Here is a 24,956-nt window from a genome sequence, read left to right on the forward strand (position 1 = left end):
GCTTATATTCTTCAAACACAGTGACTGGATTTCCCTTCTAATGATGACAGAGCTGTGCTACGTTGGAATACAGCACCCATTCTGGAATCTCAATGTCCCCTCTCATCTTCAGCAGCGACACAGTGGCAACTGTTTCTCATGATACCCAATGTGTCTATACAAAGGAGATAACGACGAGCAATAAACAGCTCTTTCAAATACATTTACACTATCTTTTTCATTTTTGCAATGGAGTAAATCTTAGTCTGATATTCAGTTTGTTCAGAGTAGGTGGTATATAGAGCACTCCAGAGCTCTATAGACTGACTATATCTACACCTCTTGAGGGGAAGGAAAACACCCTTGAGCCAAAGGTGTACTCGAGCTTTGTCTCAGATGGGAAAAGTTGTTTTGCTATAAATGAAAGTCTTGGAGAAAACTAAAATGAATGTAATGCAGATGATCAGAACCCTGAAGTAAACTGTAACAACGAAGTTTCACCATAGGGACTACAGTTTTTTTTCTTAGATAAGTTAAAAAAAAAAGCAAAGATGTTTGCATTCCCCCAAAATTGTGGGTTCTTTCATAATGCCTTTTAAGAGCCAGTTTCCAGATAGTTATCCCTCTATCATTTCTAAGTTCCTGATAAGAACGTTGTTGCAACTGGAATGCATTTACTTCAGCGTCCTGTTGGTGTTTGTCTCTGCAAAGTATCCCTTTAAGTTAGGTCCAGCTGGCTGGAATTGAAAGCCCTGCCTCCTCACAGACATTCCACCTCACAGGAAAATATCTAGAGGATTTTATATGGAGAGAAAAGACAAGTTCCTAGCTCTACAAATGGATGAAACAGAAGGACAAGAGAAAAAGAGGAAGACTGATTAATAATTTATAGATCTTCAATATCATTTCTAGACAAAAGAAAAACAGAGAAATAAAGCTCTCACTCTGAGCTCCAGGAACTGTGCTCACAGGAAAAAAAAGTTAGACAATTCTTAGCTTTTCTTATTGGTGAGGAACAAATATAGGCTTTAGCTGTGAAAGCATGCATGCTTGATTTGCACCTGGTCTTTGTCAGACTCTGGGCACTCCACAAAGGACTAAATCCCAAAGTATCCAGTGCTAGAACTTGTGAGCTGATTTTCATATGGAGCCCAGATGGAGCATGCAATGGAGCAGCAACCAGGAATGAGAACTAGCAAACAAAATTGAAAAGTAATGTAATAAGAAGGTTTTGCAGTAACAGCTGAAGGACATAAAGTCAAGTAGAAGGAAAACGTTGTTTGGATTTGACTTCAGTAGATATGGACAGACTGCGTGTCACGGAGTTAACTAGATCTATCTATGCCCATGACAGGGGGGCGGTAGTCCCATGGGACTCCCAGTCCCCAAAAATGGGAAGGAGAAGGGAAAAGGAGTAGGGAGATGGGAGCTGGGCTCAAGGAAGAAAAACAGAACAGTGGCAATGATCTAAGGAGGAAAACTTATTTTTCTATGATATCAAGAATATCATAGAATGCAAAATAACACAATATAATGCAATCTAATTGAAATTGAGACTAATAAATCAAATAAAATAGGAGAGAGAGTTTTCTAAAACTGAAAAAGCCTACTTTGAACTGAAGGCACACAGCTCGGAAGCACACCCACACCCTCTGCCAGGCAGCAATGAGAGAGGGAGAGAGAGCAAGATTCCGTGACTTTCTTCCATGATTTATCACATTCACCTCACACATGAAAGTTCCCCTGGGATATGTAGTTCTTCTCTTCTGAGAGCCGGGTATCTAGAAAGTTGTCAGTCCGTGGAACTGGATTACTACTCATGCACTACATGATGTTGTGATGTGGAATACAGAAAATCAAAAAAATCACAAAACCATGACACTGGGAAGCCATGCTGCAGCTCTTCCTTGTGGAAAGTAGCTTATGAAACTTCCTACTGGCTGTTTGTAGAAAACCTTGCATGATCTAAAAATACTCCAAGATATTCAGACACTCATGGTTGTAAGATTTGTTTAAGCTGGATAAGGCATAGATAAGAAACTGGATAGATGAAAAGACACACCAGTACAACTGGCAGAATATTTAAGGTTTGTTATCACTTTTGGTATTTTCCAGATGGAACTGACAACAGTGCAATATAAAGGCAGTCAGCTGGCCAGGGTCTTGCAGAATTTAAAAAAAAAAATAAAATAAAAAAAAAATACAATGAATAGAAACATAGAGGTGGATAGAGACTCTGGATTTGGCAAAAAATGTGAACAGCGATCAGAAGAAGAACCGCTGAAGAGGAACATGACCACCCTGAATGTCCAGTTTTGCAAGAGAAGATATTCATGATAATACTAAGTAACTAAAGAAGGTGAAAATTCTGCTTCTGAAAAGAAGAAAAAAAAGAAAGAAGAAAGAAGAAAAAAGAAAAAAAAAACAGCCTTATTAAATGCTAAAACATGTAAAGGGGAAAACAGTTTCCAAAAGGCTATAAAAAACCTACAGCTATTGTGCTGTTGTGTAATTGTTTCTCCACTACTTTGAATTACCTTTGAATTACTCTTGCTTTCTCTCCCCATTCTACAAGCTGTTATTATTGAATAAGAAAAAGATAATAGACTATCTCCATGCCACCTCTATTAAATTAAGCCCTACATTTAGGAGCTGAGGTGTAAGATGTCTTGCTGAGGACCTGACAAATTCTGAAGCCCTGCAGATAAGCCCCCAGGAGTACTGAAGGGAATTCTTCCAGATATGGATGTTCTGGGACTTATCACCTGCTGTTCACCATGATCTTGTGCTTCATAAAGGAAGAGACAAGACAGCATAAGGCAGCAGGAAAGGTGAGGAGCAACCAGGTAAGGCCAGTGCATGTACTGGATGCAGAGCAGGGCACATGTGGTTCATGTCCCATTGCATTCCCATTTTTTCCTGGAGCTTCTTAGTTAGAAGTAGCTCTAACCCAGCCAGGTGAATCGCACCTGGCTTAATTTTCCCTTCTCCTCTCCTGACTCAGTCTTTGACCTCCCTGGTACATCTTTCCCACCTCATCTCTCCTCCTCCCTGCCTTTGCTTTCACATGTCCACTTCACTCTTCAACGTTTATGGGCTTCCACCTGCATATACATGGTTTCCTGATGAATGTTCCTTTCTACCTTTGCCCATGCTCAAAGCACATTCTTCCCATCTTATAGTTAGTCACCATATTTCTGGCCTTCTTTTGCTTTTCATTCTTTCTTCTCCAGATGAATCCTGTTAAGGAACCTCTTGTGCTACAACTATTGTCTAAGCTCAAACCCAACTTCAGAAAGTACACAATCTGTGAGGGCAAGGCTGGGAAACCTCTGCAGAGGAATTTCAGCAACTTTAGCATATATTAAAAGCTAAGAAATATATATGAATATGGGTTATTGTCTCAAAGGTGAGAGATTTTTTAGTGTATTAGCTACAGTATGGAAAGATCCAAAACTGTACTGCACTGATGTGCAGACAGCAATAAGGAACATGACCACAATCCAAGACACAGCTTAAAAAGAGAATGGACTAATGAATGTTCTAGGTTTCCTTAGTCAGGATGTAATTAATGGCAAGAAACATACTGTACAAAATCCATCTGTTTAAAGATGTGCTATAAATAAATGATCTTCTGGTTTCCAATAGAGAAACCATTCTGGTTTTATGGTATCAGTGTATATTAGGACATGGGTCCAACCTTTTGGCTTGCCTGGGACGCATGGAGCGAAGAGGAATTGTCTTGGCCTGCATATAAAATAGATAATGTAGCTAATGTATATAAGTAACAAAACTTTTTTTTTTTAATTTAAAAAACAGTTTTAAAAACAAAAAGAGAGAAAGCAACAAAACCATAAAAGCAGTGGGATATTTGACCTTATTTTTGTGAAACTAGTCCATCAGGCTTGTTCGATGGCAGCAGTTATCCATTCTGAAGTGAGGGGTATCTTTATGTTGTAATAGAGGTCTTATAAAAGTCTGGTAAAGATTTTTGAGTTGATTATCTGACTGCAAGTCTATACTTTCCATTTCAAAATTCATGAGAAAAGTATTTATGTCAACAGAAAATGTAGTTACAGTAGAAAATCAAAAGAAGGAAGGGAGTAATTGCTCCCACCACTGCTAAAGGATGTGTTCCAGTACTACACTAAATACAACAATCTTACGTTTTGCTTTAAAGGACTTCCCTGGCGAGAGGAATAAGTAAGTCTTCTAGACTTTACAGAGCAGTGATTATATCCTTTCCCATTTATTTCTCTAAAGCAATTTTCATCAGTTTACTAGCAGGCCAGAAAAGAGATGGCTCAGGAAAACAACCTACAGAGCATTGGACTGGATCTGCTGTGGCTGTTACTATTTACTATGGCTTAGCAAAACACACAGCTTCTCACTATGATGTGGCAATTTGTACATGCAATTCAACTGTAGCTTGTAATCAACGAGATGTATCCACGACTGCAAATAAAAGATATCCATATGAAATGGAAAACAAGTAACTGTGAGTTGTCTCAAGACAGGGTGATCCAACTGAGTCAATTATCAGCAAGAAAGGTATTTCCTTCAATTAAAAAAAAAAATGAAAGCACCATATTATTAGCCAAGTCTATAAGCAATCACACATGGGATTTTTGGATTTGACTGCTGTTGCAGTACTGTGCATTGGTCAATATTGCAAAACTATTCACAGTCTGGGTGAGAAAGTGAAAACATTTCAGTGTTCAGCAGAGTGAAATGAATACATTTAGTGCTAGAATTTTTTTTATACCTGATTCTTTCCCTACCAATGTTTAAAATGCCTCATGGAAAAAAAATACATATAGATACATATATATCTGTGGCTATATTGTCACAAGTACACTAGTGTCTGTTAGCTGAGTGATGCAGAACTTTAACTTCTCAAGAAAAAGCACCACATGGAACTCTCTTCCAGGGCATTCCAATTTGAAGGAGCAGGAAGAACTACTCTCAGACAGAGCAAGAATTCTGTGATCAGAAGAGACAAGGGTTACCTGAAATGTTGTATTATAAACAGGATTCTTAAGGTTCAGCTCATGAGTCAATCAGAATCAATTTTCATTAATTTGCTATACAAATACAAACAGATCTGAGACAAAGTACAGAAATACAATTAGGGATTATTTGCAAACATTGCTATAGTCAAGAATGTCTTAAAGGTAAGCATTTAGGCTGAGCTGTCTAGACTACCTCTAACATCAGTGTCTAGTCAGAACAAAATACACTTGAGAAGTACTTATCACTGCAGTGGCCACAGTGGAGTCTAGATTACTACCTTTGTATGAACAGTTAAACTTCAGACATTTCATTTAAGTGCTATGTCTGCTACCTTCACCAAGAAAAGATTTACCCAACAATTTTAGCACTTGTGCAGCCAAAATAGGATTTTGCAATTGAAAGCATCCAGCAACCTCCAGTGCAGATACTGTTGCTTCAGGACCTTATATGACTTGTCATTGGAGGTGGTTTTTTCTTAGCTACACTTTGATTTTTGGGTCCTACCACACCACAGTAATCTGAATTCATTTTCAGTCTGAGAACGGAGGCAAAAAGTTCATCTTAAGACTTAGATGCAATAAAAAGCAGTACAAATCAGCCTTTCAGACAGAAAAGGCTTTTCCCCTGAAGAGTAATGTTAATGTTCCCTCAGTTGAACAGGTTGTTTCTGGCTGCAGTCTGGAGGGTATTAAAGGAAAAGCAGATATCTGAATAGATTGGTGCTGCTATTTCACAGTCAAAGTAAGTAAATAAATGCTGCACAAGGGCTGCCTTCCCACATCTGCTTATGGAGCCATAGCACTGCACAGAATAGGAATATATCTAGTAGATGTGTGCTCTACACAGTGAAGTTTTAATACCAAAGGAGCCAGGCAGTGTTTGTCCTCTCGAGAGCCCATCAGAAACCTTGTTTCAATATAGCAGATATGACTCTTATCCCATATTTATACTCTGTAAATTCTTCTCTGAAAATCACTAAACAAAAAACACATTCAGATGGAAAATATTTTTTATTGATCAACTTCTTGTTCCACACCCTCACTCCCCTCCCATTTTTTTGATCTTACATGAGCAACTCTACATGGTTTCAGGATTTGTTATTAATAAACTTTCAATTGACTTTATTTCCTTTTTACACAACAGGAAGTAAGGATGTTTGACAGGAGTGTTCCTTGAAACGAAGGCCAAATGTTTGATAATCAGTACAAAGTGTAATATTATTCTCAAATGTGATGAATAAATACTGATATAATGGAAAAAAATACTTCAGTTATTTCCACTTAACTGTTTCCTTCTAGGCTGGATTTTCACATGACAGTTTTAAGTAACTTTCAAACTGAAGACCTCCTCTGATAAATAGGAGTTATTTCCAAGTCAAAGGCAAATGTAAACACAGAAATCAGTTATTAGATATGCTTAAGGAATATGGTCCGTCACAATGAGGTCGTCAGAATGGCATCAGAAAACAAAGAAGGATATTGTAAAAAGATGAGAAAAATTCCTTTCTTCATTTCCCAAAAACTTTTTCTTATGGTTTAAAAAGGAAAGTTGCAAATAAGAACTTCTGAAATTCTTGTTCTATAGGTACTGTGAAATTATTCATTTAAAGCACATTATATATAAAATATTAATTTAGAAGGAAAACATGAACCTGATTCTCTAACTACATGACCTAAGATGTGCTTTGTTTTGAAATACTGTGAAATGAGGAATCATAATTCAGCTTCTTTTGGACATTAAAGTAGGTCTAACTTGCTGAATTCTTCACATGAGAAAAATCCCACAGAATTAGGAGAATTTATTAAGATGTGAGATGCCAAGTTTGCAAGTTATACCAAAGTACAACTGGATATTAATAAGCCTCTGAGGACATTGAAAATGTGTTGTTTAATTCAATGCAAGGAATGCACGCTCTTCATTCTAGGGGAGAAACAGAAAAAGAAAGATATTTATTTCTTTGCACTGAGAAAGAGTTCATTGCATTCTTACATAGTTGGAGTTAGCAATAAATGTAGTGATTTACCTATAGCGTGAGGACTTGACTGCCCAAACCACACAGTCATTTTGAACAAATGCACAAAAAATGAGATACTTTGTTCTTAGTGTTATCACCTAGCAAAGCAAAGACTACCCCAAAGATGGTGGCAGCTTTTCAACATGACTTGTCTAACTTTGGAAAGGCTGCATATTTTAAACTTCTTTGAACAATGACTTTTCAGAATACTTCTTTTCTTTCTTGTGTTCTAGGTTGCTCCCACCCAGGCTGCCTCCAAAAGGGCATCCTTAAAGAAAGAGCTTTTTGAGAAGCTCGGGATCTTACAAAATCATACATCCATTGACTCCATTAATTACTGACTCCTTTACAGCCTAGGAATAAGTATTTTGCAATGGATGTGGGTAAGAGAAGAAAGACTGGAACAGCTGAGCAGATACATCCAAAAAGTGAGAGAACAGGGTATTGTGATTCCCTTGCAAATGCCAGAGGAAAAGCAGAAGACAGGTGCTAATAATATGAAAGCCATGCTCAGTAAATCTGATTGTTCCAGGGCTCTTGAAGGCTGAATGGTAGTTTTATCACATTTTGGTTTTTTGTCTCTCTAGCAGCTTACCTCTCAGGCCAGACTGCTGAGAGCAAGAACAACGGAGTAAGAGGTGCCAACAGTGGGGACAAGGAAAGGGGAGAGACATTCCTGCCAGCAAGTAAAAATATCACTCTTATTGTCTTATCACTTGTTTCTGTTCCTTAGAAACAGTAATGATGTTTTCAGAATTAATAAATCTGCCAACTCTTAAAATTTTTTAACAGTGCATTTAAGAGAATGGCTGAATACCTGTGTGTCATGGCCTTCGCAGGGTTTTCATTACCATATGTCTGTCCACGAAAACCTGAAGGAACAAATTAAAATGTAAAGTGTCATTTTGTTTTCATTACAGTTCATACCTTTTTTTTTTAAATTAACTGATTCCAGTTATTTTTTCATTTGGAATAGATATATTTCTTCTTAAATAGGTGAAATAATGTTTTAGAATATTTTGCTTCTAATGTAATTCAGAGAAGAGGGCAAAGGAATAATAAAACTGAAAAGGGAAGCAACTTTTTCCTTTAGGTTTTGCCTTTGAGAAGTAAAACGCATGTCAATAACATCACTGCTCTTTTGGGCATACTGACACTGCATGCAATCTTTAATAAAATGTAGTAATGATGTAAGTTTCTATTTCACAAAGATGTATACAGTAGATATTTTCACTATACTTTTATAAGATTGTTTCTCAATCATTTCACATTTAGTAGAATTTAATTGCCACAAATTATGGACAAATTCTACATTTAATATTCCTTTCTTTCTCTTAACATATTAGGTTCAAGGACAAATAGCATCCCAGTGTAAGAATTATCACCCTAGATGAGGTTATCTTTAAGGAACTTTCATATCTCTTGATTTTGGAAAGCTCATACTTGAAAAGATGTCTTAATTTTAGAAAATAAGCACTTGAGAATTCAAAATTCTTAGTAGGAATGCTGTTAAATTCAAAATCTGACACACGACAAAACAGGCAATTGATTTCTCCTGATGATACATTGAGAGCACAAGGAAGTTTCAGCAATCTCCTTCTAGCAAGATAGCAAAGGTGGAATCATCCACTTGCTAATGTGGACAGCATTACCCCAAAATATGGAGTTTGGCAGAAGCCATGAATCATATCCTATTTATGCTTCATACAATAAATGTAGCATTCACATATTAAAACTTGGAAATCCTGGAAATGCACAGCTTATCTTTTTTATTTTTTTTTTTAATTCTGAATCTCCAGAAATTCTTGATCAGAACAGAAATTATGATAACAAATTCCACATTTTAATCAAACAACATGTCCAGAAAATTCTTTACTTGGTTTTCAGTGTTCCACCATTTTCATTTAATAAATAGGTCCATTCTCTCTATTAGAAGGCAGAAGGAATTCCCTGACTGTCATCCCTGGAACCTATTGTTATTTTTGATGCTTTTTTCATATCTTTCACATTTGTTAAATGGAAACTATGAATAAGGAGAATGTATCAAGACTGAATGAATTACAACATTCAGAAATTAACTGATTCACCTTGAGTGGACTTGTCGTGAGTTTTTAAGTGCAGAAGAAAACTGAACAAGCATTATGTCAGTGCTTGCACAGAGAACTGCAGTTGGATTGCAAATTTAAGTGTCGAGTATCAGGCTTCCAAATCTGAAGCTACGGTTAACAGTACACAGAGCAAATCTTTCACAAGAATTGCTATGTTTATAATGAACTGGGAGGGACAGTGTTTGCGTGGGTTTGGGGAGGTTTTTTTTCTTGAAGTGCTCAGATTGAGCTTTCTCTCAGCTCAACTCCTTTTTAGACTTTTCAGTTCTACTATACCTAACCCTGTGTTCTTCACCGTAAACCTTAGAGGGTTATTTACTTCAAATTCATTAGATTTTACAGTGCCTTACCATCAGGGGTTGGAGATTTCAGAATATTCTGACTTCAAGAGCATATGTGAGTGTGCTTGAACTCATAATACAATCCTCACAGTAATTCTTCAGTGGAGGAAACTCCTGCTGTTCCATTTGCAGAGCTGGAGAATTAACAGTAGGGCTATGCTGCAATCACTACAATGACAGAAGTGCGTGCCTACTTGCCAAGGATTGTTTTAAACTAGTTACTTCATCTACCAAGAGCAAGGCAAATGTAGGTGTGGTGTGCAGCATTTGGCATAGGCTGGTAAATTCACCCACGGAGCGGAGAAAACAGCCACACAAGTTGCCCTTACAGTAGCTAATTAAAAGCTGGTTTAGATAGGAGTCCATTGTCTATAAAGAAAATTGAGTATATCTAGCTCACATGTAGACATCCACATTCAGTCAGATGAATCCCATCTTCATTTCCCAATGAAAGCATCCTTCACCTGAGATGCTCTCTTCCATTCAATCAAGTTTCTTCTTTTGTCATCATAGGTACTTACCACAGTGGATATCACAGATCTGCAGTGGAACTGAATAATCTACATCTGTCCTCCAGCCCTTGTAAAAGAAAGAACAGAGTCTTATTCCCCTTTCAGCAGTACTGTTACTAAACAGTTCTGTTGACATCAATAATAAAATACTGCTTTATTAGTCTACTCAACTGAGTACATTTTTATTCTATTTTAAAGAAATGTACATGGAGACTTTAGTCCACTGAAATCACTATCATTTTTAATTTTTAAATTTAGGTTTCTAAATGTTAAAATCAAACAGTTTTTCTTGTTTGGAGAGTTATATTCTGAAAGATGTTATCTTATTTACACAGCAGACAATTTATACAGGAAAACATCAACTCAAGAACTCAAGAGACTCAAGATACACCAAGTTGAAAACTTTTAACTCCAGAGAGGAGAAAACCAATCAGCTTCATATTCATTTTCTATTAATGTTGCCTTAATGAAGCTCAGCTACAGAATTAGTGTGTAAAACAGTCAGTAATTTGGTTCTACTGTGCTTTCAGGAGCACTAATTCTAGCAGACTATGTACTTACTGTGCTATTAGCTATATGTCTAACCTTTTTCAGCTAATGTCAAGGTTTCAAAGATTCATCTACGATTTACTTGGATCTCTTAACTAACCTTTTATTAGAAACAAAGGAACATACAGAAACAGGCTTAACAATTTCCTGTTGATATCCGTTTATCTGCCACTTAGAAAGCAGCAGGATCGCTGACAGCAACTTCTCTGTTAATTAATATCATCTCAACAAGAGGTGGTGGCAGCACTTCAAGCTATAAATAATGCTCTTTGCCAACTCCATTTGCACAGCAATCAGATCTGGCTAGGAGGAGGAAGCTGGGAGGGTGCCTGCTGGCTTCCTTCTTTTATTTTTATTTTCTTTTTTATGTCTTGTTTATTTTGTACACAGTACCTGGCAAAATCAATACACGTACCTGAATGCAAATTGTTGACCCGCACATTTCCCGTGACATCGTGATTGACACAGAATCTCCCTAAGGAAGGAAGGAAGGAAGGAAAGAAGGAAGGAAAGAAGGAGGGAAGGAGGGAAGGAAGACAAAAAAAAATATTATTTTCCATATCCTGAAACAATGAAAAAATATTGTCTTTCCATCATTTTTCTTCCTTTGCCAGTAACACTGCATGTTTTACTGTGTTGGAAATTTAATATATAAAGTAAAAAATATAAAAGTACACATTCATCATGGAAGGTTACACATTTTCAGAGATATCCCTGGTTCTCAATGACCATAAGCAGCTAGGGTAATTTTGTCAAGCACAGTTTGGACAGAATAGGAAGAATGCCAATGCTCCTGTACTTTGTGAAGTACCATGAGGGAGGACACCCTCCCACCAAGGCTGCTGACACCATGTTAGCACCAAGCATCTTCACTTCTTTTCCCTCGTGTACGTGAGTTGAAGGAATGACCCTTTCTTTGCAGCTATTGTGGGTTTCCCATCATATTGTATGCCAAGAACAAGCTCAGCCTTAGGGTAAAATTGTCCTAAATGACTGTTCTGACACTTAGCATTTGATTGTTTATAGTTTGTCCTCAAAATAATTTTAGTTAGTCCACTAATAGCTTTGCATCCCACACTGTTTTCTTTAGTGTGGCAAACTCCTAAAATAATTTTGGGTAAATTAGGTGAATGTGTTCTTACTCAAGACAACCAAACTGGGATTACTAGAAAGAACATCAGTTTCTGGGAACACAGAGCTAAGTCATTATGAAAACTTTGTGTATATTGCTCACAGTGGTGGTACGGGAACTGTGTGTAACTTATGTGGGCTCCCACTGTGTCACAGTACACAAAGGAAATCACAGCCTTGCATCAGAAGGAAGAAAAAAGCATTTCTAAATGTACCAGAGCCCTTCATGAAAGACACTGTGAAACACCTGGCTCTGCCTTATCAGTGTTGTACCATTAGCCTTCTCACTTTGCAATTCACATATTATTTAAAACCAAAAGTCTAAATTCCACAGATTTTATTTGAAATAAGCCAGTTGAAGGGAAATTACACTGTTAAGTGTTCACTACACATGTAGTTTGTCAACTGCTGCTACACTGGTCTCCATCTCTGCCAGTAATACAGCATTTCTCCGGATATCTTGCTCCATAAAGACAGACTTCTCTTACTCTTCTCAGTGACATCCAACGATAGGACAAGAGGCAATGAGTACAAGCTGGAACAGAAGAGGTTCCACATAAATACGAGAAAAAATCTTCATAATGAAGGTAATAGAACACTGGAAGAGGCTGCCCAGAGAGGTTGTGGGGTCTTCTTCTCTGGAGACATTCAAAACCCACCTGGACGGTGGGTCCCTGTGACCTAATCTAGATGCTCCTGCTCCAGCAGGAGGATTGGACTAGATAATCTTTTGAGGTCCCTTCCAATCCCTTACATTCTGTGATTCTGTCAGTCTGTGACTTTTGATAGACCTACACCTTCATTTCTCAGATCTTTTGGAGGAGATACAATGTTTCGCTTAAACTCAACTTCAACTTGTGTAACAAGACTCTGAGTTGGAAAACTCAGCTTGGAACAAATGCTCTGCTACATTCAGAAGAAGGGATGTAATGAAAAATCTAAACGGATTCACTAGAAAATAAATTCAGCTTTCACTGTCCATCCCTTTTCGTTTAAGACGTCAATTGCTTGCTTAAGAAGTTGCCTTCTTGTCAACAGCCCCCTGTTATGTGCATGCCGCATGCTGAAAGGATCAAGGACTGAAAAAGCAGTTCCTCCCACAATCCTTTCCCTCCCTCCTTTTTTCTGTAAGAACCAGTTGTGCAGTCAGAAGTTGTTGCGCAGTCCCAGTCAGCTGTCTGAAAAAGTTAAATTGTCTGAAAACTTTCCTTTTTTTGTGAGCTGAAGTTGGTTTCTTTTGGCAGCCATGAGATTTAGAGTAGCTCAAGACCTTTGTGGAATTGTGCCTCAAGTCTTAAATTTAATGATGTGAGACCTGTGAGGTCAGCTACATTGATGAACCATATATGAAAAGCTAACAGTTGCATTTGCTATATTCATAATACAAATACTGTACCACAAAAATGATGTTAAAACAATACTAAGGTTCTGCTCAATAGTAGTTACTTTCTTTGACATGACTCACTTGACCTCAGCCTCTTTATTAATATCTTCCATCAGCGTGAGATCAGAATTAGAACTTCATGCTTTAAAAATGTTCCAGTAATTGTTCCAATCAGTACTTGCGTGTGCTTAATAACACTTTCAAGCTGCATAGCAATAAATGAAATAATAAACAAATGCAGTTAGATTCGTTGAAAAGTATTACAGAATTTGAAGAAATAATGTATACAAACCACAGAGACTGAATGGCGCATCCCAACAGATTCACACGAGGCCAGCTGTGTCCTGTTACACACCAGTACTGAGAAGTGTGCTTTGGTTTGGGATGTGAAGAAAACTTGTATTCGATCTGCAACTGCAGCTGTTCTCATCTTCCAAGCTAACAATAGGGGAAAATAATTACTCTTTCATACTGATCAACACTGGACCTACTGGGAAGTTTATATACAGAAGTAACAAACTGTCATATCTGTTTGCTATAATTTACAGGCTTCAATGATGTGAATACATTAGTGAAGAGAGAACTTGCTTACTGGAGAAAGCAATTCACAATTTAATATTATGTAATTCTAAAAATATATATTTACCTGGAAATTCTCCATGAGCAAATGGACATTTAACCCAAGAGCCTTGCTTGGTTGTAAACTGAAACCAGAGAAATCAGTTAGGAAAACTGATTTTTTTTTATTTCAGTCTGTGGGTACAGATTCGAGTACACATAATCACTGCATTCCAGAAAAGAAAGATGAATTCACAGCTTTTCTGCTCTATGCTATCTTCAAACATTTGATTTAAATTAGATCCCCACATGCTCAATTTTACAGAAACATGTAGTTCCATTGACTTAAAAGTAGTCTACAATGACATAATAATGTGCCAGCATTAGTCTTATATGGCATTTTTTCCTCACCAATAATAAACAGCACTCCAGTAAATGCAGCATTTCAATCAATCACTTTTATTATCAAATATTTAATATGGAAAATTTTCCACATTAATTTTAATGTATGCTTCAGAGTTTGAGTGTATGACCTAAAACATTTTCACTGCTTTTCTTAAATAGGAAAATCTGGGCATGATCTGACATTTGTCAGATCATTGCTGCTGCACTTCCAAAGAACCTCATTTTAATTTAATCTTTCACATTTCCTTCATTTCTACTTCCTATTCATCAGAGCTACGAGAAAAAAAAAAAGAAAAAAAAAATCCTGAACAATAATACCAATTCAGAAAGAGGACAGGAAAGAGTTTTTTTACAAAGAAACTACTTTACCTTCATGCAAAGTCTTGGGTGAGTGTCCACACGAGAATACTTAACCTGCTTGAAAAGAGTACTCAGCATTAGCTGGTTTCATTGACTAGTTTCAGAAAATTAATTACTCCAGATGTTCTTGGTTTGATAACAGAGAAAGGAACTGGTTTACTTACTGGCATGAAATATTAAAAATAGAAACAACTGTCATCTTGGATTCCTGAATAATTTGCTTATATTAATCCATAACATGTAGCATTTTTATATCAGTCCAACCCATTAGAGTTTAATTAATTGATTTTGTCATGACTTGGGTACAAAATTCTGATTACGCAGTAGTTTTCTTCCAGTCCCTTATTCATCAGCAATGCTCCAGAATGTTTAAACATTCACTCCAGAGTGTTGTTGGTTTAACACTTTTACCTTAAGAGAATTCTCAATTTTCAGTATCTCTATTCAAGAAAAGACTTAAACATAGAATGAACTTCAGAAACCCACTTAAATGATGTACAAAATTTTTCTTTCTTGATTAACAACAGCTCATCTTCCCATGGAGTTCATTATAAAAAGCCTCATCTCATATAAATAACTGCTACCTGTGTAAGTGTTCTTACTAAGACAAACACCACTGCTCAAGCAGCTGAGCACAGTGGTTACAATACACAAAACACACTATCATGACCAAAGTAACACCTCATTATTGTGCCTTTTTTGATAACCAAACAGTGAATATCCTTAAGCATATCTACAGTAGGATTGCAGAAAATAGTGCCATGGGAGCTATCTGTTCAGAAACTGAGACATCATAGTCTTTGAGAAAGAAAGACACAGCCTTATTATAGAGAAGAGTTGCATAGCGTCTGGACCTAAGTCAATACATGTACATAGTATTAGAGTGTGTGGCATTGTATGTGCTTACTGGCAGAGCTGGCATTATCCGAGTAATCTCTGCAGCACACTATAAAGATGTTCTTCAAGAAATGGTCAAAATTCAACACCTTTCACAATTAAATTGGAAAAAAAAGAAAAAAAAACATACCTGTCCATGAATTCAGCCATTGAAAGCAATGAGTAAGTACAAGAAAACACTCATTGTCTGTAATAAAACAATCTTGGACAATGTTTTGGGTAATAGATATGACCATTACTAGACAAATCTCATTTTAGGATTCCTTTTTTTTCCCCCTTTTTTTTTTTTCATAATGTTTCAAAAAAAGAAAGAATCTGTTTATGATTTTATCTACCTTTTGAGATGTTACATGGATTTTACTGTCTTCTCTCCACAATAAAATCTGAAATTTATTTTTCAAAATGCAAGCTCAAATTCTGTGCAATTTCATAAATCCAATGCATTCAGTCTTGTGATACTTCAGAATGAAGTATGTAGCAATTCAAAATACATTCATTAAAAATCCTTTTCAGATTAGTAGTATAAGTGCTGAAAGAACTGAGGAACACAGCATTTCAACACCCACAACTTCAAGGCATTGAATCCAACTTGAGGAAGGCACTTCAAAGAGAACATAATGGAGTATAAAACTACCATCAAGGTATTTTTACATCTCCAATAAGATCTAAAGAGATTTAGATTTATCTGACTTCCATTTTAGATATCTAAAGTTAAATATCCAGATTATGATGTTATGATATCCAGTCATAATAGACTCTAGTCATAATGCAAAACATCAAAGATATAGCCCTCCAAATTTTCTTAAATATCTATTGTCAGATGAAAAGAATTGTCCTCTGAATGTGTCTGCTTTATTTCCTTACTTTAAAGGGCATCTGAGATGAACAGTTTTGACTTGAACACATAAATTTTAGACAGCTAAGTCAGAGCAGATGAATCATGCCTTTACTATAAATGAAAAGCAGAATCTATTGACCCCAAAGAATTTAGTAAACATTACTAGCTTCACAGTCATGTCCGTCTTTTTATTTCTTAATAGTGAGTCAACCAATATTGAACTTTCTGAATAAATTATGTGGTTAGTGTACAAGAACAGACTGCGGTTAGGAATACTTTAAAGTATCACAGAAGAAAAGAGGAATTTGCAACTGCTCTTATTCCTAAGTCTAGCTTCACTTTATGTATTGTTCTGTTCATGGCCAATCTCACTAGTTGAATGAAGAGCCGTATAGTTCTTACCTTCTCAGGAAAACGTTTGGAAGAATCTTGTATATCTTCACAGTGGTCATTAGACTTCATTAATCTGCACAGGTTAACAATAACAAGCACAGGGCAGGCTGGTTCCCAAGCTAGGGTTTGTGTCACTGGAGTATAAACAATATTATCCCATAATGATGTTGTATCTGTGTACCAAAAAAGTGGAAATATTATTCAAAATGTCAAAAAAACGTAATCAGGGAAAGACACTTAAATCTTAAGACCTAAAAATAAGTTATTTCATCTACCACAATATAACAAGCCAGTATAATGATTTCCTTGCAGTTTTGCAACGCATGGTTTTCACCTTAGATGAATTTAAAATTGTGACAAAAAACACTCGGATAAAGAGTAATCAAAAAATACTTGCCATTTTCAAAGGGACAAAGTTGTAACCTCCTGGCATCCGGTATTGCCAGCCAACCCTAAAACCCAAAAATTAGCGATTAACTAGAGATCTTCAGATACGACACTTTTTAACACTTCAGAAAGGATGTGAAAGACCAGCCTTCCCACTAAATGCACATGTTATGTCTATTATGGTATATTTGGGGAAGTATTTTTTTAAAAGGCTTTTTTGCACTGGATATCTGTCCAACACTGTTGGGACTGGAGATGTACTAGCCTAGCTGGAAGCTGATGACATGGTGATGATGACCTGATGACCTTCCAGCCCTACATGCCTACTATTTCTGAGTCGTATATTTGGACCATATTTCATTTAAAAAAACTTCTAACTTGATATTCATTGTTTCTTACAGTGTCATTATATTCTAGGGGTAACAAAAGACATTTAAGAATCATAATGCCAGATCTCATGAACTTTGTTATGGCTAAGGATGCAGTCTTGAAGTCTGAGGACTAACATTAAACCCAATCTTGCAGGAATCTATGCATGACTGTTAGTATAACCTAACTGTTTAGACTAATGTGCAAATGTTTTTATTGCTCACAGTTCTCATTTGTTTGCTCAGCAATCATATTGTGGGTTTCTCTGTATATATACTAAGTGGAATATTTTCCATTGACCTCCTACCTTTCAGAGTGAAATTAAAAAAAAAATAAAATTACTAGGTTTGGAAGACATCTCCTGATTCAATTCATATATTAAGGTATGTTAGGTATCTTAGGTGTATTAGGTGTCTGCAATGTACACATCTGAATGTAACTAGACTGCCCAAATTCATATTACAGCAGCCATATGAAGGTCCAGTCAGTGTTCATAGTGCTAATCAGTTCATTCAAAAATGAGCAATTACATTTGGTCCACTGAGTAACTTTACAGGCTTCACTAACTGCATTAACTAGATTATCAATGACTAAAGAGTTTGGACATTTAATTAAAAGGTAGGCATTTACATATGGATATCTACATTTATTATGTTAATCCACAAGTAAAATACTACTCCAGAATTCAGTGAGAAACTGAATATTTTTGTATTTTATCGAGCTCATTTTAAATTAGTTTGGTGATTTTTACTTCCTGTTTATCAGATTATCAGTAAAGAGTGTACATACTGTGATTACAGGAATGGAGCATATCATCCTTCATGTCTGTGTCAACAATGTCTTTAGTTTAAAAAATGTGTTCATATAAGAAACCATTCTGATGAGTATTTAATAAACAAACATAGTTTCTCGTTACATGTATTTTAACAGGCTAAAGAAAACACCTTCTTTGAATCTCCTTTTTAAGACAGCCTTTTTACTCCCCAACCATTCTAGATTTTTTATGTACATCTTTCATTTTAATTAATGTTTATTAAATAAGGATGCAATAATTGCCTACAATATTTCATAGAAAGTCTTACCTATACTTTCCTGCTGGCTTGTGATAATCTTGCCACCTTAATCTTTTTTCACATTTACATCATGTAAGCATGTTCCTTTAATCAATCATCTTATGATGAACCCTAATCTTTTTCTCCAGTGTTTTTTCCAAACAAGGACTCATATTTTACAATAAGAAGTGTTTTTATTAAAGCAAATGCATGAACTTGTACTTCACACCATTACACTTTATCCTCATTTAGTTATTTCCTATATGAAGATCTCTATTCTCTTCCACTTATTCAGATTCTCTTCTATTTTGATTATACCACTCAACTGTATTACTAGCAGATCTCATTAACACGTTCCTTCCTTTTGTGCCCTTGTGGTTAATGAAAACATTCATTTAAGACCTGAGAGTGATCCTTAAATTATCTTCCTATTATCACTGCACCATTCAATAGAAGCAGCTGAATTAGTTCTCCAAGGAAGTATTATCTCCCCCCGCTTCCTCAAATAATCTCTTAGCTTTGAATGTGAAACTACCTCAAATGCTATGCTGAAATTCAAATTAAACATGCTGTATTTTCATTACTTATAAAAACTAAGTTAAATTAACCTTGTATAAATTAATTTCCTTTTATCTCCATCTTTAATTAGTGTTTTCTGAAAAGTCTCTTCAACTTTTTTGTAACCGTAAGGTCAAACATGCTTTAGTTAAAAACATAGCAGTAGAGCCTTCTCCTACATATCTTCCCGCCTTTTTTAGCACATACCCATATAAAATTTATTTAATCAGAAACACAAGCATATATAAAATCCAAACGGTTACCTCAATGCAAAGACAAGGAAGTAGCTGAGAGTACTTCAGAGAAACTGATTTTAAAGAATCCTTCCCTCTTATCTGAAATGAAAAAGATGATCATTGATCCAGGCCAATTTAATAAGGTTAACAAAGACACAGAAGACCATTTCATGTAAGTATGATCTCAATTAGCATTTCTCCCCCAGACACCTCAAGAAAGCAATGCTTTAAGCCGTAACTCACCACAGCAAATTGTCCCACATCTTCACAGGTAAACCATTTGTGACACAAACGAATGTAATAATCTTGATCTCGAAGAAAGTTGGATACATTCACTGATATGACTTTTCTTGTCCTGTCTACATTATAGTCTAACTTTCCAGCTGAAAAAGAAAACTCAAACATTAAATTATTGTATCTAGTTCTTTATTACTTTGTATATTTCTGACTTCATTGTTCCTTTATAAAAATAGAGAATGCACTTAAAAACACTTAAAAATTAACATTTCTTACCTAGGACATTTGAAATAATTCTTTTTATATCCTGATATTCCTATATGTAATCTTATTTTATGACATATAATATTTTTCAAAATAATGAATTTCAACATTACTAATTTTTAATTAACTCTGTCAATAATAAGAGGCCGAGACACCTACAGATTGAACCTTAACCTCATTACTTGAAATCTGATGTAGTTCATGCACAAATACCTGAAATATACACACTAATGCTACTTCAAAAGCTGATTATCCTAAGATTGAAATCTCATTTCTTTGAGAATATGTGCAACTATGTTGGACAAATGCAATATGTGGGGGCTTTTTTTTTATTATTCTTATTCACAGGTATCTCAAGATCAGGACAGCAATTTGGCCAATTTGCTTTAATCTAGTTATGAGATCTGTTTGTGGACAAAATATGAAACTTGTAATCTGTAGTTCATGAAAAAGACACAAACCTGCTTCCAAATGTTTAAGTATTGAATAGGTTGCCAATATCTTTATCTGCCATCTAGCATTCACAAGTCAATATAGAGAAACACTGAGTTTTTGCGACATACCCAAAGTATAATTTTAAGTAGCAGTTGTAAATATTTTTTTCTGCTTATTCAGCTATGAAAACATGTCATTGTAGAAGTCACAAGAAATATCACACAACTTCAAGTTATACAGAAAATGAGCTCACCCAAACAAGCTGGAATATGTTTTCCCACATCACTGTTCCTGCAATCTGCAAAACAGGGACCAGAATTTTCTTCAGTTTTGCTTTATTTATGTAGGCATGTAGCTAAGACTTCCAAATTATCCAATAGTTTCCCAACAGTAAAACAATCTCATTCCTTCTCTTTTAAAGGTAGATTTTGATCCATTTCTAGATAGTGAAGGAAGTGAAGGAAGTACCACACACACTGACTGTGTCTTAACTTGCATTAGGGAGCTATCTCACCAGTGTGGGGTTTCTACTGTTAAACCTCTTCAGCAATTTAAGGTGGCAAACTAGGATACAACAGTGCACTTCTTTACTCAGTAGTTAATAATAATATAAGTAATAACAATTCCAGTTATCCTTTCCTTGAAACTCACTCCAGCTGTTTACTAGACTCATTCCTCTGCTAAAAACAGCTGTATGTTTTCAATTCTGGTCTTCCTCTAGACTTGCAAAGAATTACCTTCATTTAGTTCCCAGGGAGCCTGCCAGCACTTTCAGAACTAATATCTAATACTTGTATCTTCACAATCTAAATCTTGATTTTAAAATATTCTGCTTAAATGTACATTAGAGTGGTATTTTGCTTTAATTGCCCTCACACTGTGATTTTCCATAGGAAAACATTTTTCTTTGTTTTCATTTCACTTTGTTTAAAACTAGGCTTTATAAAGTCCTATTTTTTCCCCTTGTCATTCACAAAGAGCATATCTCCTTCAGTAAAGCAAATTGGAGGGGAGGCTTTAGCAAGAAAATGAAATGCTTTTTAAATAGAACAAAGTTTTATTTGAGCAGACACAACACGTCTGATACAGTATGCAGGGATGGTACTGCACCAATGGCCATGGGCGAGGGCAGCAGCCCACAGACTATGGCGATGGGATGGCAGGACAAGCACAGGCAATGGGCTGAGTAAGGTGTCTGAGTTCATTTTTTGCACCACCACTTACCACACTGAACCACTGGACCACTTGTACTGAATCTACTTCAATATGCATATAATAGGCAACTTACACCCAAAACAAGGATCAATGGTATCTTATCTCACTTATGTAGAAACAGGTGACAGAACAGATAGCTAGTGAAAAGAAGATATTTCTTTACACTTTCTTATTAAACTTTCCAAAAGCTCTGAAACTGCATGGGGTCTACCAGAAGACAGCAAAATTACATTTTATGCACAGAGATCATGCAGGACTGAGCCTGCTGACAGAGATTGATCACATTCCATTCACAGGAATGCAAACTGGGAGAAACGCATAATGTAGTTTTCCAAATATTTTGAAATACAAACTCTGGTATCTGGTGTTGTTCGATCTTGTTTTGTTTTGTTTTTGGCAAGTCAGACATTTACACGCACCAAATAAATCACCAAAATGTAGAATAATACTGATTATGTCAGACATAAAATAGTACCACTTAGATCAGCGTATCCCAAAATGTAATTTGCCTTTGCATTCAGATTTTGGTTTTGTTTGGAATTTTTTGTTTTGTTTGGTTTGGTTTGGTCTTGTTTTTCTCTTTGAAAAGATGTCTTTTGAAAAAGATTTGTTTGAAGATGTTTTCCTACCTTCAACATAGTATTCCTGACTCATCTTAACTTCACAGTAATTTGGTACTGTTTTCATGGTCACATAGATGTGTTGTGCTACGTTGACTTCAAAGCAATTGAATTGAACCTGCACCTGTTTAAAACGTTTATAAAATAAAGTTTTTGTGTGACTTCCAGAATGCATGAAAACCACTAGTTATGAGAGTTAAGCAAGCAATATTTTTGTTTAAATTGTTTTACATTTTCAAGGAGCATTAAGCATTTTGAGATACTGTAGCATTAAGAATGTAAAGGAAGCAGATGTTATTTAATTAAAGGATTTCAAAAAGTGTCATCTCTTCTAATCTAGGAGCTTGTCATCATCTTTACTTCCAGAAAACAAAAGATCCATGAACTATCAAATAATAGTAAAAGCACAGAACTCACTGAACTGAAAAAAAAGGATAAAATGTATTTTATACTACCAAAAGTCCTGAGTTGTAAGCATTTTACAAGCACAAACAATTGCAGAATAGGAAAATATGTCTGTTAAAACATTTAGCATCAACTTTGCCGAATTTATTCATTCCAGTAAGGTTCTGGGAAAGTATTTTAGGAGGCAAAAGTTGAGGTCCAATTACAGCAGGTCATTTCCTCACTGATAGCAGTAACTACTGTATTCCATATAGACTACCAAATGTATATAACTCCTATTTGACACAAATGCCTTTGGAGGGTAAAAGATTACTCACAGAAAACTCACAGAAATGAAAGCATGAAAATCTTTCTAAATGCATTTGTTGCATTTGTTGAGTCACACTCATAAAATTCACCTTTCTCTGAAAGCCAATAATTGTTGATTGCCAGCCCTGCACTGCCTGCAGCAACTTTTGATCATCAACTGATGATACTGAGTGTAGACTGCAATTGCAGTTTGGGAGTAGAAATTGCTTTAACACATGCAATCAATATAACAGAGCACATGAAGTAATATGTTTTGTATGGGATTAATAACAGTTACCACCCCTAGCTGAAAGCAAAAATTCCTCTTTTAAACAGTAGGTCAAGGATTGCTTTTTTTTTTTTTCCTTGCTGCAGATTTTAATAACGAATACTTCTGGATTTAGTTTAGTACAAAATCATACTCTGCCATTGCAGTTATTATTAAGAGTTTAGAACAGATGTGTACGAGTGTTTAGGCACTTCGCTGTCTTCTAGATGTGTAAATTCTATTCACACGGCTGGATCTAAATAAATGTGAGTGGGACGTGAGAAAATGCATTTAATGGTCCCTGTGACATTGTGCTTCCTAGCAACTGGAGTAACAAAAGCTTCCCCACAATTTGGTGGGTACAATAAAAAAGAAAACAAGATCAATTTGAAAAGTAGAATTTAGAGAGGCATCTTCTCTTGACAAAAGTTAAGTGGAAGAAGTCTAAAAATGGTGGAGAATCGCATACAGAAGACATTTGCTACAAAGTTTCATTTGACACTTCTGAAGCATGTATTTCATTGCTGTTTTCCACAGAATTAAGACAGTAAAGAGAAATACAAAACCTATGTTTCTCCAAAGGTTTATAAACATTTAAATGAAAAACAACCCCATAAAAATGAGTCTACCTTCTTTCCATTAAGTATCTTGCTTTTCTTCCTGGCAAATCTCACATTTGTGCACTGAGATTGCTGTGTGTCCAGTGAAAAAGAACATATCTCCAGCCCACGAATATTTTCTGAAATAAGTTAGGAATACATTTCAAAAATGTGATTTGAACTCCTTTAACAGAAAAATGAGATATACCATATTCTAATCTTTCCAAGTGAAAAGTACACATATTTTATCTCTGTGAAAAAAGGGGACAGCATGTAATAGCAAGCACATGGAGGAGGAAGCCTCCATGGATTTAATACAGATTTCTATGAATTAAGGCTTTAATTATGCAAACTGTCATGCAAATGATTAAGCACAAATCACACAATGAGTGAAGCAACCAGGAAATATCTAAACAATAACACACTAAGTACATGAATGGCAGGATGTTGGTAAAAATAAACTATGCCCCAAAAAACTGAGTGCTTTCATTTTATTTTGGTTTAGAATTGGAACTTCAGAACAAAATACAGTGTCTTCTACAGTTGGTGCAGTCATTCATGCCCATGTTGCCAGGGCAAATGGTATCCATGTGTTAATGTGTGTCTCTCACATGTAAGAGAGCAAGAAAGAAAGAGCAGCAGTACTACAGGGGCACTGGTAGAGGAAACTGTAATATGTTGGATGTAAAAAATTAAGTTCTCATTCCTTTGAGAAATTCCAGGGCTTTATCCTGGTTTGTAGTTAAAAAGTTCCATTAAAAAATCTGATACAACCACATGAAAACAGCTTGGACACAAGCATTACACTATGGAACAAAAATAGGCAGAAAAATAGCAAGAAGTAAACAGAAATGATTCAGTAGCAAATCTGCTTCCTACCATCCAAACTCAGAGTTCCTTTAATGTTTAAATGAAGAGAGCATGGGCTTCCTTGGACACATTGAATAACTGTTGAGATCTTCATGCTCTTCAGTACCATAGAAGACAAAGATGCAGGAGCACTGTGGCAGAAGCTGTTAAAAATGCCACCTGCAAATACAAAACACAAAGAGAAGTCACAGTGTGCACAGGATATTTCTGGGGAAGGAAGCACCAAAGATGAAAATCCAGCTCTTCAGAAATCAGTAGGGAAGTCACCAATTCAGCAAAACCAATACTTTACCTAAGATATTCATGTGACCACAGCAAGCTCATGGCTGATTGACTTCAGTAGAAATGCAGTGGGAAAGAACTACAGATGGGGTTTGATAATAAATTTCCTGGCTTAGGAAAGTATGAACTCAAAAAAGAAAATCATATTTCTAAAAGTTAAGGTTAGCAGAGTGCAGCTAGACTAATAGCACTTCTAAGTAACTAGATCTTTCAAATCATGGCTAGACTATCATATAAGCTTTTTTTTTTCCCCTCAAAAAACTTTGCCTGCATGTGAGTACCCTCACTGGTAGTATTTCGCTTTTAAAAGTCATTGGCAGATGGTCTCAGCTGATGTTAAATATGATTTTCACACAAGAGGGCACCATTGCATTCCTAGTGACCAAAAA

General features: G+C 35.9%; 1 protein-coding gene across 2 annotated transcripts in view; it reads right to left on the reverse strand.

Annotated features, from left to right (window-relative positions):
• Window positions 1-5,989: 5,989 nt before the first annotated feature.
• Window positions 5,990-24,956, reverse strand: part of IL17REL (interleukin 17 receptor E like) — a 42,769-nt gene continuing 23,802 nt past the window's right edge. Inside the window, exons 3-17 of one of the 2 annotated variants that reach the window (XM_010729093.3) lie at window positions 24,295-24,444; window positions 23,446-23,555; window positions 21,865-21,979; window positions 20,274-20,318; window positions 19,328-19,467; window positions 19,112-19,183; window positions 16,880-16,934; window positions 16,492-16,655; window positions 14,364-14,408; window positions 13,678-13,735; window positions 13,324-13,469; window positions 10,932-10,991; window positions 9,977-10,034; window positions 7,824-7,878; window positions 5,990-6,912 (exon numbers count right to left, since the gene is read on the reverse strand). In XM_010729093.3, the coding sequence (XP_010727395.1) occupies window positions 6,885-6,912; window positions 7,824-7,878; window positions 9,977-10,034; window positions 10,932-10,991; window positions 13,324-13,469; window positions 13,678-13,735; window positions 14,364-14,408; window positions 16,492-16,655; window positions 16,880-16,934; window positions 19,112-19,183; window positions 19,328-19,467; window positions 20,274-20,318; window positions 21,865-21,979; window positions 23,446-23,555; window positions 24,295-24,444 (1,301 nt within the window). In that variant the 3' untranslated portion in view covers window positions 5,990-6,884. Of the gene's footprint in view, window positions 6,913-7,823; window positions 7,879-9,976; window positions 10,035-10,931; window positions 10,992-13,323; window positions 13,470-13,677; window positions 13,736-14,363; window positions 14,412-16,491; window positions 16,656-16,879; window positions 16,935-19,111; window positions 19,184-19,327; window positions 19,468-20,273; window positions 20,319-21,864; window positions 21,980-23,445; window positions 23,556-24,294; window positions 24,445-24,956 lie in introns of both variants that reach the window. The other variant, XM_010729086.3, reaches the window with a different exon arrangement.

This window comes from Meleagris gallopavo, chromosome 1, assembly GCF_000146605.3.
Source record: "Meleagris gallopavo isolate NT-WF06-2002-E0010 breed Aviagen turkey brand Nicholas breeding stock chromosome 1, Turkey_5.1, whole genome shotgun sequence".
Classification (NCBI taxonomy): Eukaryota; Metazoa; Chordata; class Aves; order Galliformes; family Phasianidae; genus Meleagris; species Meleagris gallopavo.